Source organism: Oncorhynchus keta, chromosome 10 (assembly GCF_023373465.1).
Source record: "Oncorhynchus keta strain PuntledgeMale-10-30-2019 chromosome 10, Oket_V2, whole genome shotgun sequence".
Lineage (NCBI taxonomy): Eukaryota > Metazoa > Chordata > Actinopteri > Salmoniformes > Salmonidae > Oncorhynchus > Oncorhynchus keta.
Genome location: NC_068430.1, coordinates 58,240,154 through 58,251,115, shown reverse-complemented (window position 1 = coordinate 58,251,115; position 10,962 = coordinate 58,240,154). Strand labels below are relative to the sequence as shown.

At 45.6% G+C, this 10,962-nt stretch overlaps 1 protein-coding gene across 6 annotated transcripts; it reads right to left on the bottom strand.

Moving 5' to 3' along the window:
* Positions 1-161: 161 nt before the first annotated feature.
* Positions 162-4,548, bottom strand: LOC118389047 (zinc finger protein 676-like). 6 transcript variants are annotated; one of them, XM_035778760.2, is made up of 4 exons: positions 4,413-4,471; positions 3,482-3,541; positions 3,176-3,397; positions 162-3,038 (listed from the first exon to the last, which is right to left on the bottom strand). In XM_035778760.2, exons 3-4 carry the CDS (start codon positions 3,381-3,383, stop codon positions 625-627), a joined length of 2,622 nt encoding a protein of 873 aa, XP_035634653.1. In that variant the 5' UTR covers positions 3,384-3,397; positions 3,482-3,541; positions 4,413-4,471; the 3' UTR covers positions 162-624. The 6 variants fall into 6 exon arrangements, with proteins under 6 accessions (XP_035634653.1, XP_035634648.1, XP_035634649.1 ...); XM_035778755.2 differs by having other exon boundaries at positions 3,482-3,578; positions 4,211-4,469; XM_035778756.2 differs by having other exon boundaries at positions 4,211-4,469.
* Between the last annotated feature and the right edge of the window lie 6,414 nt (positions 4,549-10,962).

The following is a 10,962-nucleotide window of genomic DNA, read 5'->3' as shown; positions in this document are numbered from 1 at the left end:
GTTCACTTTTAAAGTAATACAAAAGAGTAAAGAGTAAGAACTATACTACAAAGTATGCATGCAAGCTTCCTAACTGCTACTATAACAATACCAGTATGTTGAAGGATATTTGGAGATATGAATGGGGGGTGTATTTGATACAGGAAACAAGACAAAATAAATAATTTTAAGGTTATAATTTTCATTGTGAAAATGTATGACAATACAAGATACAGCAAGCCATAGCTCACTAGAGCTGGATGATATGGACCAAAAAAAATCCATATCATGATTAATTGCCTGAATTGATGCAATAACGATAAAAATCGCACGACAAGTTTCTAACGATGTGCACCACCGTTAAAAAAAAGAAGATTGTTTAGTACTACTTCTCCTAGTTTGATGGTTGTAACCATCAATTGTCCCCTTAACAATCACCCATATTAGCAAACGTATTTCATTTCAAACGTCACATTTCTCTAGTATAGGATACTTATCTTAATGAACGATATCAGCTCAATCCCTGCGATAAGCGATCGGTGTGGATCATTTTCAGTTTATCGTCCCAGCTCTACAGCTCACTGTATACAAAAACACACCAAGTTTCACCTCTAAAATCAGTCAGATTATCAACCCCAAAGTAGGTTATTTAACAGTCCCATACCGGAATGAATCCATTTTATTTCTTTGTACACAGCAGTTTAGTAGACGGTGCCTCTTTAGATAGTAAATTCCCCTGAAAGTCTTTTTACAAACGTAGCAGATATGTTGCTGCTGCTTGGAGTGACTCTGGATAAGCTTTAGTAGGGCCGATGCTTCAGATCGACGCAGTTTCCACTTGGAGCTCTCAGAAAATATGCTCTCCTGCTTGGGCGTTTTGTGGCGGTGAGTGTTCAGGTATTCCAACCACTTGTTCCTGTGATTTCTTTCATGCTTCTTGAGGTTGTCTGCCCGGTGGAATACTTTGTAACACATTGAGCATGAGAAGGGTCTTTCAGTGGAATGTGTGTGCTTGTGGCGCTTCAGATGATCCGCCCGACCGAAGCTTAGGCCACACGCCTCACATTGGAACACCTTGCCAGCCTTAGTGTGAGCGTGATACCTATGTCTCCTGAGAGCGTTACGGTCCTTGAAACTTGTACCACAAGCTTTACAAAGAAAATGTCTTGATATGATGTGCATTTTACCGAGGTGGGTGTTAAGGTCCTCCTTCCGCCCGAATGTATCACCACAACAATGACAAAGATGAGGTTTCTCGTTGGTGTGCAGGCTCTCATGCCGCCTCAGGTGCTCGCGCCTCTTGAACTTCGTACCGCAATTTGAACAGACATGGGGAGTTTTATTCGAATGGATCATTCTGTGTTTTCCCAGATTTTTCACTGTACTAAATGTCTTGCCGCACCGGTGGCATGTATAACCACCTGGTTCTGGGTGAGCAACTTCACGATGCAACATCAGTTCCTCTTCCTGTTCAAACCGCTTCCCACACTGCTGGCAGGCGTAGTTTCTCACCTGATGAGTCTTTTCATGTGTACGCAACTCTCCCGGATCCCTGAATTTAACACCACAATCAGAACAGACAAAGGAACTGCCAGAATGAGAATAGCTGTGGCGCTTCAGGTGATCCTTTCGGCCAAAGTGTTGGCCACATTCCTCGCAGTGGTACACCTTGGATGCTTTCCTGCGGTCTTTGCGATCCTTTAAACACTTCCCGCAAAATGTAAACGAAACACGATATAGGAAGTATTCCCCACAATTCTTGCAAATGAATTGTCTCGATCCATCCTCCTCCGTCTCTCCTACACTGTTTAAGTTTATTTCAGGTTCCTCCTGACTTGTTAACTGATTGTCAACCCTCCGTGTCTGCAAGCCTTTCAAGGTGTCTTTAATGATATTGCCAACCGCTTTAAGGATTTTGCGGTACTGGTCTGGGTGTATGTCCCTGGCATGATTCTCAAACTCCAGTCCACTGGTGAGCTGTAGGACACAGAGTTGACAATAGAAAACATCCCCATCTTGGCTCACCCTACCTGCCTCTATGAAAGCCTTTACATGCTTACGCAGGTGGAAGCACTTGTGCTTTTGGAAAAGATCTGCCTTTTCAAAATGGCGGTCACATTCACAGCATGTTAATGCATTTGTGTTTTTATGAAAGTTATTTTTCAGATGATAAATGTTCTGGTGCTTGTTGCGAGTTGTTTGCTTGTTGAATGCTCTACCACAAACCGGACATCTAATATTTTCTTTCGCTTCTGATCCGTGCTTCTGTTTAGGAGGCACTCCTTCACTTTTGCCCTGTGCCCAAGCATGTCTTTTCTGGTGTTTTTGGTAAGATTTGAAAAACTTAAAAATCTTCCCACAGTCCAGACAAGGAAATGGAGGAGAACGTTTCGTGTCAGGCGTTTGCTGCTCAGCGGAAGATATTAAAATACATGCATCCTGATCATTAGTATCTTCACTGTTCTTCCTGTTTTTCTTGTTGGCCCTTACATGAGTTTCTGTGGCATCTTTCCTATTGCCTTGAAGACGTATATTAATCTTGGAAGTTGAAAGTGTCCTCTGTCTTTTGGTTCTCGTGATCCTGTGAGTCTTCTCGTGCTTTATGAAAGAAGTTACGTATTTGAACTCCTTACCACAGTGCTTGCAGGTGTGAAGGCCTTTCATTTTCTTATTGACAATCAGGCCAACTGCTTTGATCGACTTACCCTTTCTTCTTCCTCTCGTTCTTGGTACAACATGAGTGTCCTGGTGCTTTGTAAACAAAGTTAGGTATTTAAACTCCTTCCCACAAGTCTTGCAGGTGTACAGGGCTTTGATATGAGTTTCCTCATGTTTTCGGAATGAAGTTAGATATTTGAACACCTTCCCACAAGTCATGCAGGTGTGCAGGGGTGAGACACGTTCTGTTTCCATTGACTTGGCCTTCTGTCTTCCTCTCTCACTTGCTACATCACATATTGAGTGAGAGCTTATCAAGTGCTGCTCCAGCTCCGGTTCGCTAGTGAAGGAGGCTTCGCAGGCATCACAGGGAAAGAACTGGAGTTCCACATTTGCAAAACCTTTACGAAAGACAGAAGCAACAAGGACAATGTTTAAATGCTTTTGACCTTGTATGTATTTCTAGAACAGTTAATAACCCAGTTAAATCACAAGTTAGCCTGACCCACAACCCAATAGCCTTGCTGTCTTCCCTTACCATGCCCATCATCATCATCCTCATGAAAGTCAGCATTCATCTCCATGTCCAGGCTGCCATGGATACTTTCAGGTAGATTGCTGTCCTTTACCTCGAGAACAAGCAAGTCTGGAGAGACGTCTGAGATCTCCAAGGTCATGATCTCGCCATTGGCATATCCAGATAGTGAGATAGGAGGGTCCTCCCTCTCCAAATCAATGGGCTCCATGTTATCGTCTTATCCTGAGCGCACATACACAAAATAATTCTACAAACAACTATCTCTTTAAATATGTTAGATAAAGCTGAATGCAAGTGTTCGGGGACCTCAAATTGCCTGGCTACTTGGACTCCTTGCTCCAGCCAAACGCTACGCCTCGATAACACCTAGAGGGTCCACGTGCAAAATGATACACCACCTCATCTGGATATGTGTGCAACAAAGGTTCAACATTCACCTTCTACTACCGTTTCTGTAAAGCAGTCTACGCATACTTTTGATAAATCCAACTTGTATGCACCACACAGAACAAACTGCAACTGCCTCTGCAACGCAGCATTCCATTGGAAATTAATGTTGAACAACACGATCACACCAACAGCAATTTTCGTTTTGGTACCTGGTACAAATGTTGCATTTATCGAACGTATACATCAAATTGTATGCATAGACGGCTTGACAGAAATTGTAGCAGTGGAGTGTTGAACTTTTGTTGCGCACACATATCCATACCATTTAGCGCAATGACAGTGTCGCCTCGATCATACCGACAGCGTTATTGTGCAAAATTGTACACATCATCATCTGGATATGTGTTCAGCAAAAGTTTAACATTCACCTTCTACTACTACCATGTCTGCCAAGCCGTCAACGCATACAATTTTATGTATACGTTCGCAAGGCAATCGTAGCGTTTCATTGGAAATTAATGTACTTGTCGTAGCTAGTTAACGAACGACAGAGCAGCGGGAAATATTCTAGTGTGTGTCGTCCGGCTAGATCTCAAATGTTATCATGGCCAAATTAACTACATTATTTGGTTTGACTTAACTTACATGTTATTTGGATTGTTATTTAGGTTAACTAGCTGTGGCTAAACTTCGCGGATGTTGGCTTTAAAAAAACGAACCATTGTTTCAGTTTTCAATCCAACTAGACTACTTTCAAGGTGAGTGACTATCTATTAAAATACCAAACTTCCGCAGAGAGCCTGAGCGCACGATAGCTAATAATTTCACTAATTTACCAGATACAAACCTAAAACAACATCGAATCACTCCGTTTGCTATCTGCAGTAGCTACCCCGCCATGTTGTCGTGCAGCCCACAAATGTGTTCGATTAGAAACAACAGTGTAATTGCTGGACTTGATCGCTTGATCGATATAAAATAACGTTCTCGTCACTAGATTTCGTAGATGTCATTGTTAATAATTAACTAATTATTTGATAACAGTTACTCACCTATATTAATTTGATATATTTTTTAAATGTACCTTGAATTGATTTGGAACGAAAAAAACGCAGAATAATAATTCCTTTTCGGAATGATTTATTCGAAACACACTTTATATATCTGCTTCTGCAAACAGCAGGGTCAGTGCTGTTCAAAATCTTTGGGACACGTTTGTCTACACTGTGCGTTGTTGATATTGTAGTATATTTAGTTTACTTTATACGTATGGGATTACTGTTTCATTATTATTTTATTACACATTTCTTGAATCAAGTCATGTGAATACATTTTCAAATGATCAGAACGTAATCATATTTTGGTATACACTACCGGGAAAAAGTCTTAGAACACCTATTCATTCAATGGTTTTTCTTTATTTTTACTATTTTCTACATTGCAGACACATGGAATAATGTAGTAACCAAAAAAGTGTTAAACATATCAAATGTATTTTATATTTGAGATTATTCAAATAGCCACCATTTGCCTTAATGCCAAGAGTGTGCAAAGCGGTCATCCTCTCAACCAGCTGGAATGCTTTTCCAACAGTCTTGAAGGAGTTTCCATACATGCTGAGCACTTGCTGGCTGCTTTTCCTTCACTCTGCGGTCCGACTCATCCCAAACCATCTCTATTTGGTTGAGGTCGGGGGATTGTGGAGGCCGGGTCATCTGATGCAGCACTCTATCACTCTCCTTCTTGGCAAAATAGCTCTTACAAAGCCTTGAGGTGTGTTGGGTCATTGTCCTGTTGAAAAAGAAATTATCGCTGCAGAATGCTGTGGTAGCCATGCTGGTTTAGTGTTCCTTAAATTCTAAATAAATCACAGACAGTGTCACCAGCAAAGCACCCCCACACCATAACACCTCCTCCTCCATGCTTCATGGTTGGAAATACACATGCAGAGATCATCCGTTCACCAACATCTCACAAAGACATGGCAGTTGGAACCAAAAATCTCCAATTTGGACTCCAGACCAAAGGACACATTTCCACCGGTCTAATGTCATTGCTCGTGTTTCTTGGTCCAAGCAAATCTCTTATTATTATTGGTGTCCTTTAGTAGAGGTTCCTTTGCAGCAATTTGACCATGAAGGCCTGATTCACACAGTCTCCTCTGAAAAGTTGATGTTACTTGAACTTGTGAAGCATTTATTTGGGCTGCAATTTCTGAGGCTGGTAACGCTAATGAACTTATCCTCTGCAGCAGAGGTATCTCTGGGTCATCCATTCCTGTGGTTGTCCTCATTTTAAAAAACTTTTTTAACCTTTATTTAACTAGGCAATTCAGTTAAGAACAAATTCTTATTTTCAATGACGGCCTAGGAACAGTGGGTTAACTGCCTGTTCAGGGGCAGAACGATAGATTTGTACCTTGTCAGCTCGGGGATTTGAATTTGCACATTTTGGTTACTAGTCCAACACTCTAACCACTAGGCTACCCTGCCGCCTCATGATTGCCAGTTTCATCATAGCATGTGATGGTTTTTGCGCTTGCACATGAAGAAACTTTAAAAAATCTTGAAATTTGTGGAGTGGTTGAAAAGACAGTTTTAATGACTCCAACGTACGTGTATGTAAACTTCCGACTTCAACTGTATAAACAATATCTGAAGAAATCCACACAGTCTCTCTAAGGTCAGGGCGTACCCCCCCCCCAAACCTAAACCTATAGGGGAGGGTCTGGGTGGGCATCTATCCGCTGTGGCGGCTCTGGTGCGGGACGTGGACCCCGCTCCACCTTAGGCTCGCTGCGGGCCCCGCAGCTGCCAGAGTTGCCCCTCGCAGCGGGCCCCGGACAGGAGGGCGACGCTGGCAGCTCCGGACAGGAGGGCGACTCTGGCAGCTCCGGACAGGAGGGTGACTCTGGCAGCTCCGGACAGGAGGGCGACTCTGGCAGCTCTGGACAGGTGACAGGCACAGGACTCACCAGGCTGGGGAGACATATAGGCGGCCTCCTCCTTGGCCGAGGCACCGGACACACTGGGCTGTGGAGGCGCACTGGCGGTCTCGAGTGCAGAGCTGGCCCCACCCATTCTGGCTGGATGCCAGCTTCCACCCGGCAAATGCGGGACGCTGGCACCGAGTATACCGGCCTGTGAATGCTCGGCCTAGACACAGTGAGCATCACCCCATAGCACATGCTCACCCCGTTAAGCAAGGGGAGTGGGCTCAGGTCTCCAACCTGACTCCGCCACACTCCCCGTGTGCCACCTTCCAAAAATGTTTTGGAGGCTGCCTCTCGGGCTTCCTTGCCAGCCGTGTTCCCTCATACTGCTGGTTCCCTTCTCCTGCTGCCTCCGCTCTCCTGGCTGCCTCCACCTGTTCCCATGGGAGGCGATCCCTTCCAGCCAGGATCTCTTCCCATGTGTAGGATCCCTTGCCGTCCAGAATGTCCTCCCATCTCCAGTCCTCTATTCCACGTTGTTTGGTCCTTTGGTGGTGGGTAGTTCTGTAACGGCTGTTGGAAGGAGAGGACCAAGGTGCAGCGTGGTACGTGTTCATGCTTTTATTTGAACTGAACACTGAAATAACAAAAATAACAAAGAGAACGAACGAAACCGAAACAGTTCTGTCTGGTGCAGACACAAAAACAGAAAACATAGAACACAAAACATAGAATGCCCACCCCAACTCACGGGTCAGGGCATGACACGGTCTCCCTGACGAGACTACGTTGAGTAAATAAACCACCTCTACCCTCCGTTCTATTTGCGAACGTACAATCAGTGTACGAGTGCTGTTTGAGACTCTCCTATCAACGGGACCTGAAGAACTGTAATATCCTATGTTTCTCTGAGTCGTGGCTGAACAAGGACATAGACAATATACATCTGTCTGTTTTTCCTATGCATTGTCAAGACCGATCGGCAGCTTCGGGGAAAGGTTAAGGGGGTAGGTGTGTGTCTCTTTGTTAAGAACAGCTGGTGCACAATCTCTAATGTTAAGGAAGTCTCAAGGTTTGCTCGCCTGAGTTAGAATACCTCATGATGAACTTCAGACCATACTTTTTTTCTATACTTTAGAACCGGAACCCCCATCAGAAGCTAGCCAGCTAACTAGCTACTAGCTAGTACTCAGTTAGCCACTGCTAGCGGTCTTCAAAGCTAACTAGGACACCAGCGCGACATCAACCCAGAGCATATCAGACTGCTTTTTCTCTACCATATCTCCGGATTCCTACCGCAAGCTCTGAACCTTTACACCGGATCATCGCAACTAGCTGGCTGCAATCCGAGTGGCTACTCCTGGCTAACGTCTCTGTCCCAAAGCAAGCACCAGTTAGCCTTGAGCTAACCTCGAGCTAAGCCCATCTCCCGACTAGCCTTCCGGAAACCTGCCTCACCCACTGTAATACGGAATCGCTATTACTTTTAATTTTAATTTTATTTTTATGACTCACTCAAGAACCTCCAGACGCTAACCAGCTAACTAGCTACAAGCTATTTAGTCATTGTTAGTTTTTTTTTTTTTTTTTTTTAAACCTGGATAACACTCGCCAGTCCAGCTTCCCTGCCCATCCACCACTGCCCCCTGGACACTGATCTCTTGGCTACATAGCTGACGCACGCTGGACTGTCCATTAATCACGGTACTCCATTCTGCTTGTTTGTTTTATCTGTCGGCCCGGTTGCCTAGTCAACGCCATTTTACCTGCTGTTTGTTGTGCTAGCTGATTAGCCTCGCCTACTGTTTTTAGCTAGCTTTCCCAATTCAACACCTGTGATTACTGTATGCCTCGCTGTATGTCTCTCCCAAATGTCAATATGCCTTGTATACTGTTGTTCAGGTTAGTTATCATTGTTTTAGTTCACAATGGAGCCCCTAGATCCACTCTGCATACCCCTGTTACCTCCTTTGTCCCACCTCCCACACATGCGGTGACCTCACCCATTACAACCAGCATGTCCAGAGATACAACCTCTCTCATCATCACCCAGTGCCTGGGCTTACCTCCGCTGTACCCGCACCCCACCATACCCCTGTCTGCGCATTATGCCCTGAATATATTCTACCATGCCCAGAAACCTGCTCCTCTTATCCTCTGCCCCCAACGCTCTAGGCGACCAGTTTTGATAGCCTTTAGCCGCACCCTCATACTACTCCTTCTCTGTTCCGCGGGTGATGTGGAGGTAAACCCAGGCCCTGCATGTCCCCAGGTACCCTCATTTGTTGACTTCTGTGATCGAAAAAGCCTTGGTTTTATGCATGTCAACATCAGAAGCCTCCTCCCTAAGTTTGTTTTACTCACTGCTTTAGCACACTCTGCTAACCCTGATGTCCTTGCCGTGTCTGAATCCTGGCTCAGGAAGGCCACCAAAAATTCTGAGATTTCCATACCCAACTATAACATCTTCCGTCAAGATAGAACTGCCAAAGGGGGCGGAGTCGCAGTCTACTGCAGAGATAGCCTGCAAAGTAATGTCATACTTTCCAGGTCCATACCCAAACAGTTTGAACTACTAATTTTGAAAATTACTCTCTCCAGAAATAAGTCTCTCACTGTTGCCGCCTGCTACCGACCACCCTCAGCTCCCAGCTGTGCCCTGGACACCATTTGTGAATTGATCGCCCCCCATCTAGCTTCAGAGTTTGTTCTGTTAGGTGACCTAAACTGGGATATGCTTAACACCCCAGCAGTCCTACAATCTAAGCTAGATGCCCTCAATCTCACTCAAATCATCAAGGAACCCACCAGGTACAACCCTAACTCTGTAAACAAGGGCACCCTCATAGACGTCATCCTGACCAACTGGCCCTCCAAATACACCTCCGCTGTCTTCAACCAGGATCTCAGCGATCACTGCCTCATTGCCTGTATCCGCCATGGAGCCGCAGTCAAACGACCACCCCTCATCACTGTCAAACGCTCCCTAAAACACTTCTGTGAGCAGGCCTTTCTAATCGACCTGGCCCGGGTATCCTGGAAGGTCATTGACCTCATCCCGTCAGTTGAGGATGCATGGTCATTCTTTAAAAGTAACTTCCTCACCATTTTAGATAAGCATGCTCCGTTCAAAAAATGCAGAACCAAGAACAGATACAGCCCTTGGTTCACTCCAGACCTGACTGCCCTCGACCAGCACAAAAACATCCTGTGGCAGACTGCAATAGCATTGAATAGCCCCCGTGATATGCAACTGTTCAGGGAAGTCAGGAACCAATACACGCAGTCAATCAGGAAAGCTAAGGCCAGCTTCTTCAGGCAGAAGTTTGCATCCTGTAGCTCCAACTCCAAAAAGTTCTGGGACACTGTGAAGTCCATGGAGAACAAGAGCACCTCCTCCCAGCTGCCCACTGCACTGAGGCTAGGTAACACGGTCTCCACCGATAAATCCATGATTATCGAAAACTTCAATAAGCACTTCTCAACGGCTGGCCATGCCTTCCGCCTGGCTACTCCAACCTCGGCCAACAGCTCCGCCCACCCCGCAGCTCCTCGCCCAAGCCTCTCCAGGTTCTCCTTTACCCAAATCCAGATAGCAGATGTTCTGAAAGAGCTGCAAAACCTGGACCCGTACAAATCAGCTGGGCTTGACAATCTGGACCCTCTATTTCTGAAACTATCTGCCGCCATTGTCGCAACCCCTATTACCAGCCTGTTCAACCTCTCTTTCATATCGTCTGAGATCCCCAAGGATTGGAAAGCTGCCGCAGTCATCCCCCTCTTCAAAGGGGGAGACACCCTGGACCCAAACTGTTATAGACCTATATCCATCCTGCCCTGCCTATCTAAGGTCTTCGAAAGCCAAGTCAACAAACAGGTCACTGACCATCTCGAATCCCACCGTACCTTCTCCGCTGTGCAATCTGGTTTCCGAGCGGGTCACGGGTGCACCTCAGCCACACTCAAGGTACTAAACGATATCATAACCGCCATCGATAAAAGACAGTACTGTGCAGCCGTCTTCATCGACCTCGCCAAGGCTTTCGACTCTGTCAATCACCATATTCTTATCGGCAGACTCAATAGCCTCGGTTTTTCGGATGACTGCCTTGCCTGGTTCACCAATTACTTTGCAGACAGAGTTCAGTGTGTCAAATCGGAGGGCATGCTGTCCGGTCCTCTGGCAGTCTCTATGGGGGTGCCACAGGGTTCAATTCTCGGGCCGACTCTTTTCTCTGTATATATCAATGATGTTGCTCTTGCTGCGGGCGATTCCCTGATCCACCTCTACGCAGACGACACCATTCTATATACTTTCGGCCCGTCATTGGACACTGTGCTATCTAACCTCCAAACGAGCTTCAATGCCATACAGCACTCCTTCTGTGGCCTCCAACTGCTCTTAAACGCGAGTAAAACCAAATGCATGCTTTTCAACCGATCGCTGCCTGCACCCGCATGCCCG

Coding starts and splice junctions, on each gene's coding strand:
- LOC118389047 (XM_035778754.2), bottom strand. CDS start 3,383: ATGGAGCCCATTGATTTGGAGAGGGAGGACCCTCCTATCTCACTATCT. Junction 3,039..3,175: donor GGATGATGATGATGGGCATG/GTAAGGGAAGAC, acceptor TCTTTCGTAAAG/GTTTTGCAAATGTGGAACTC.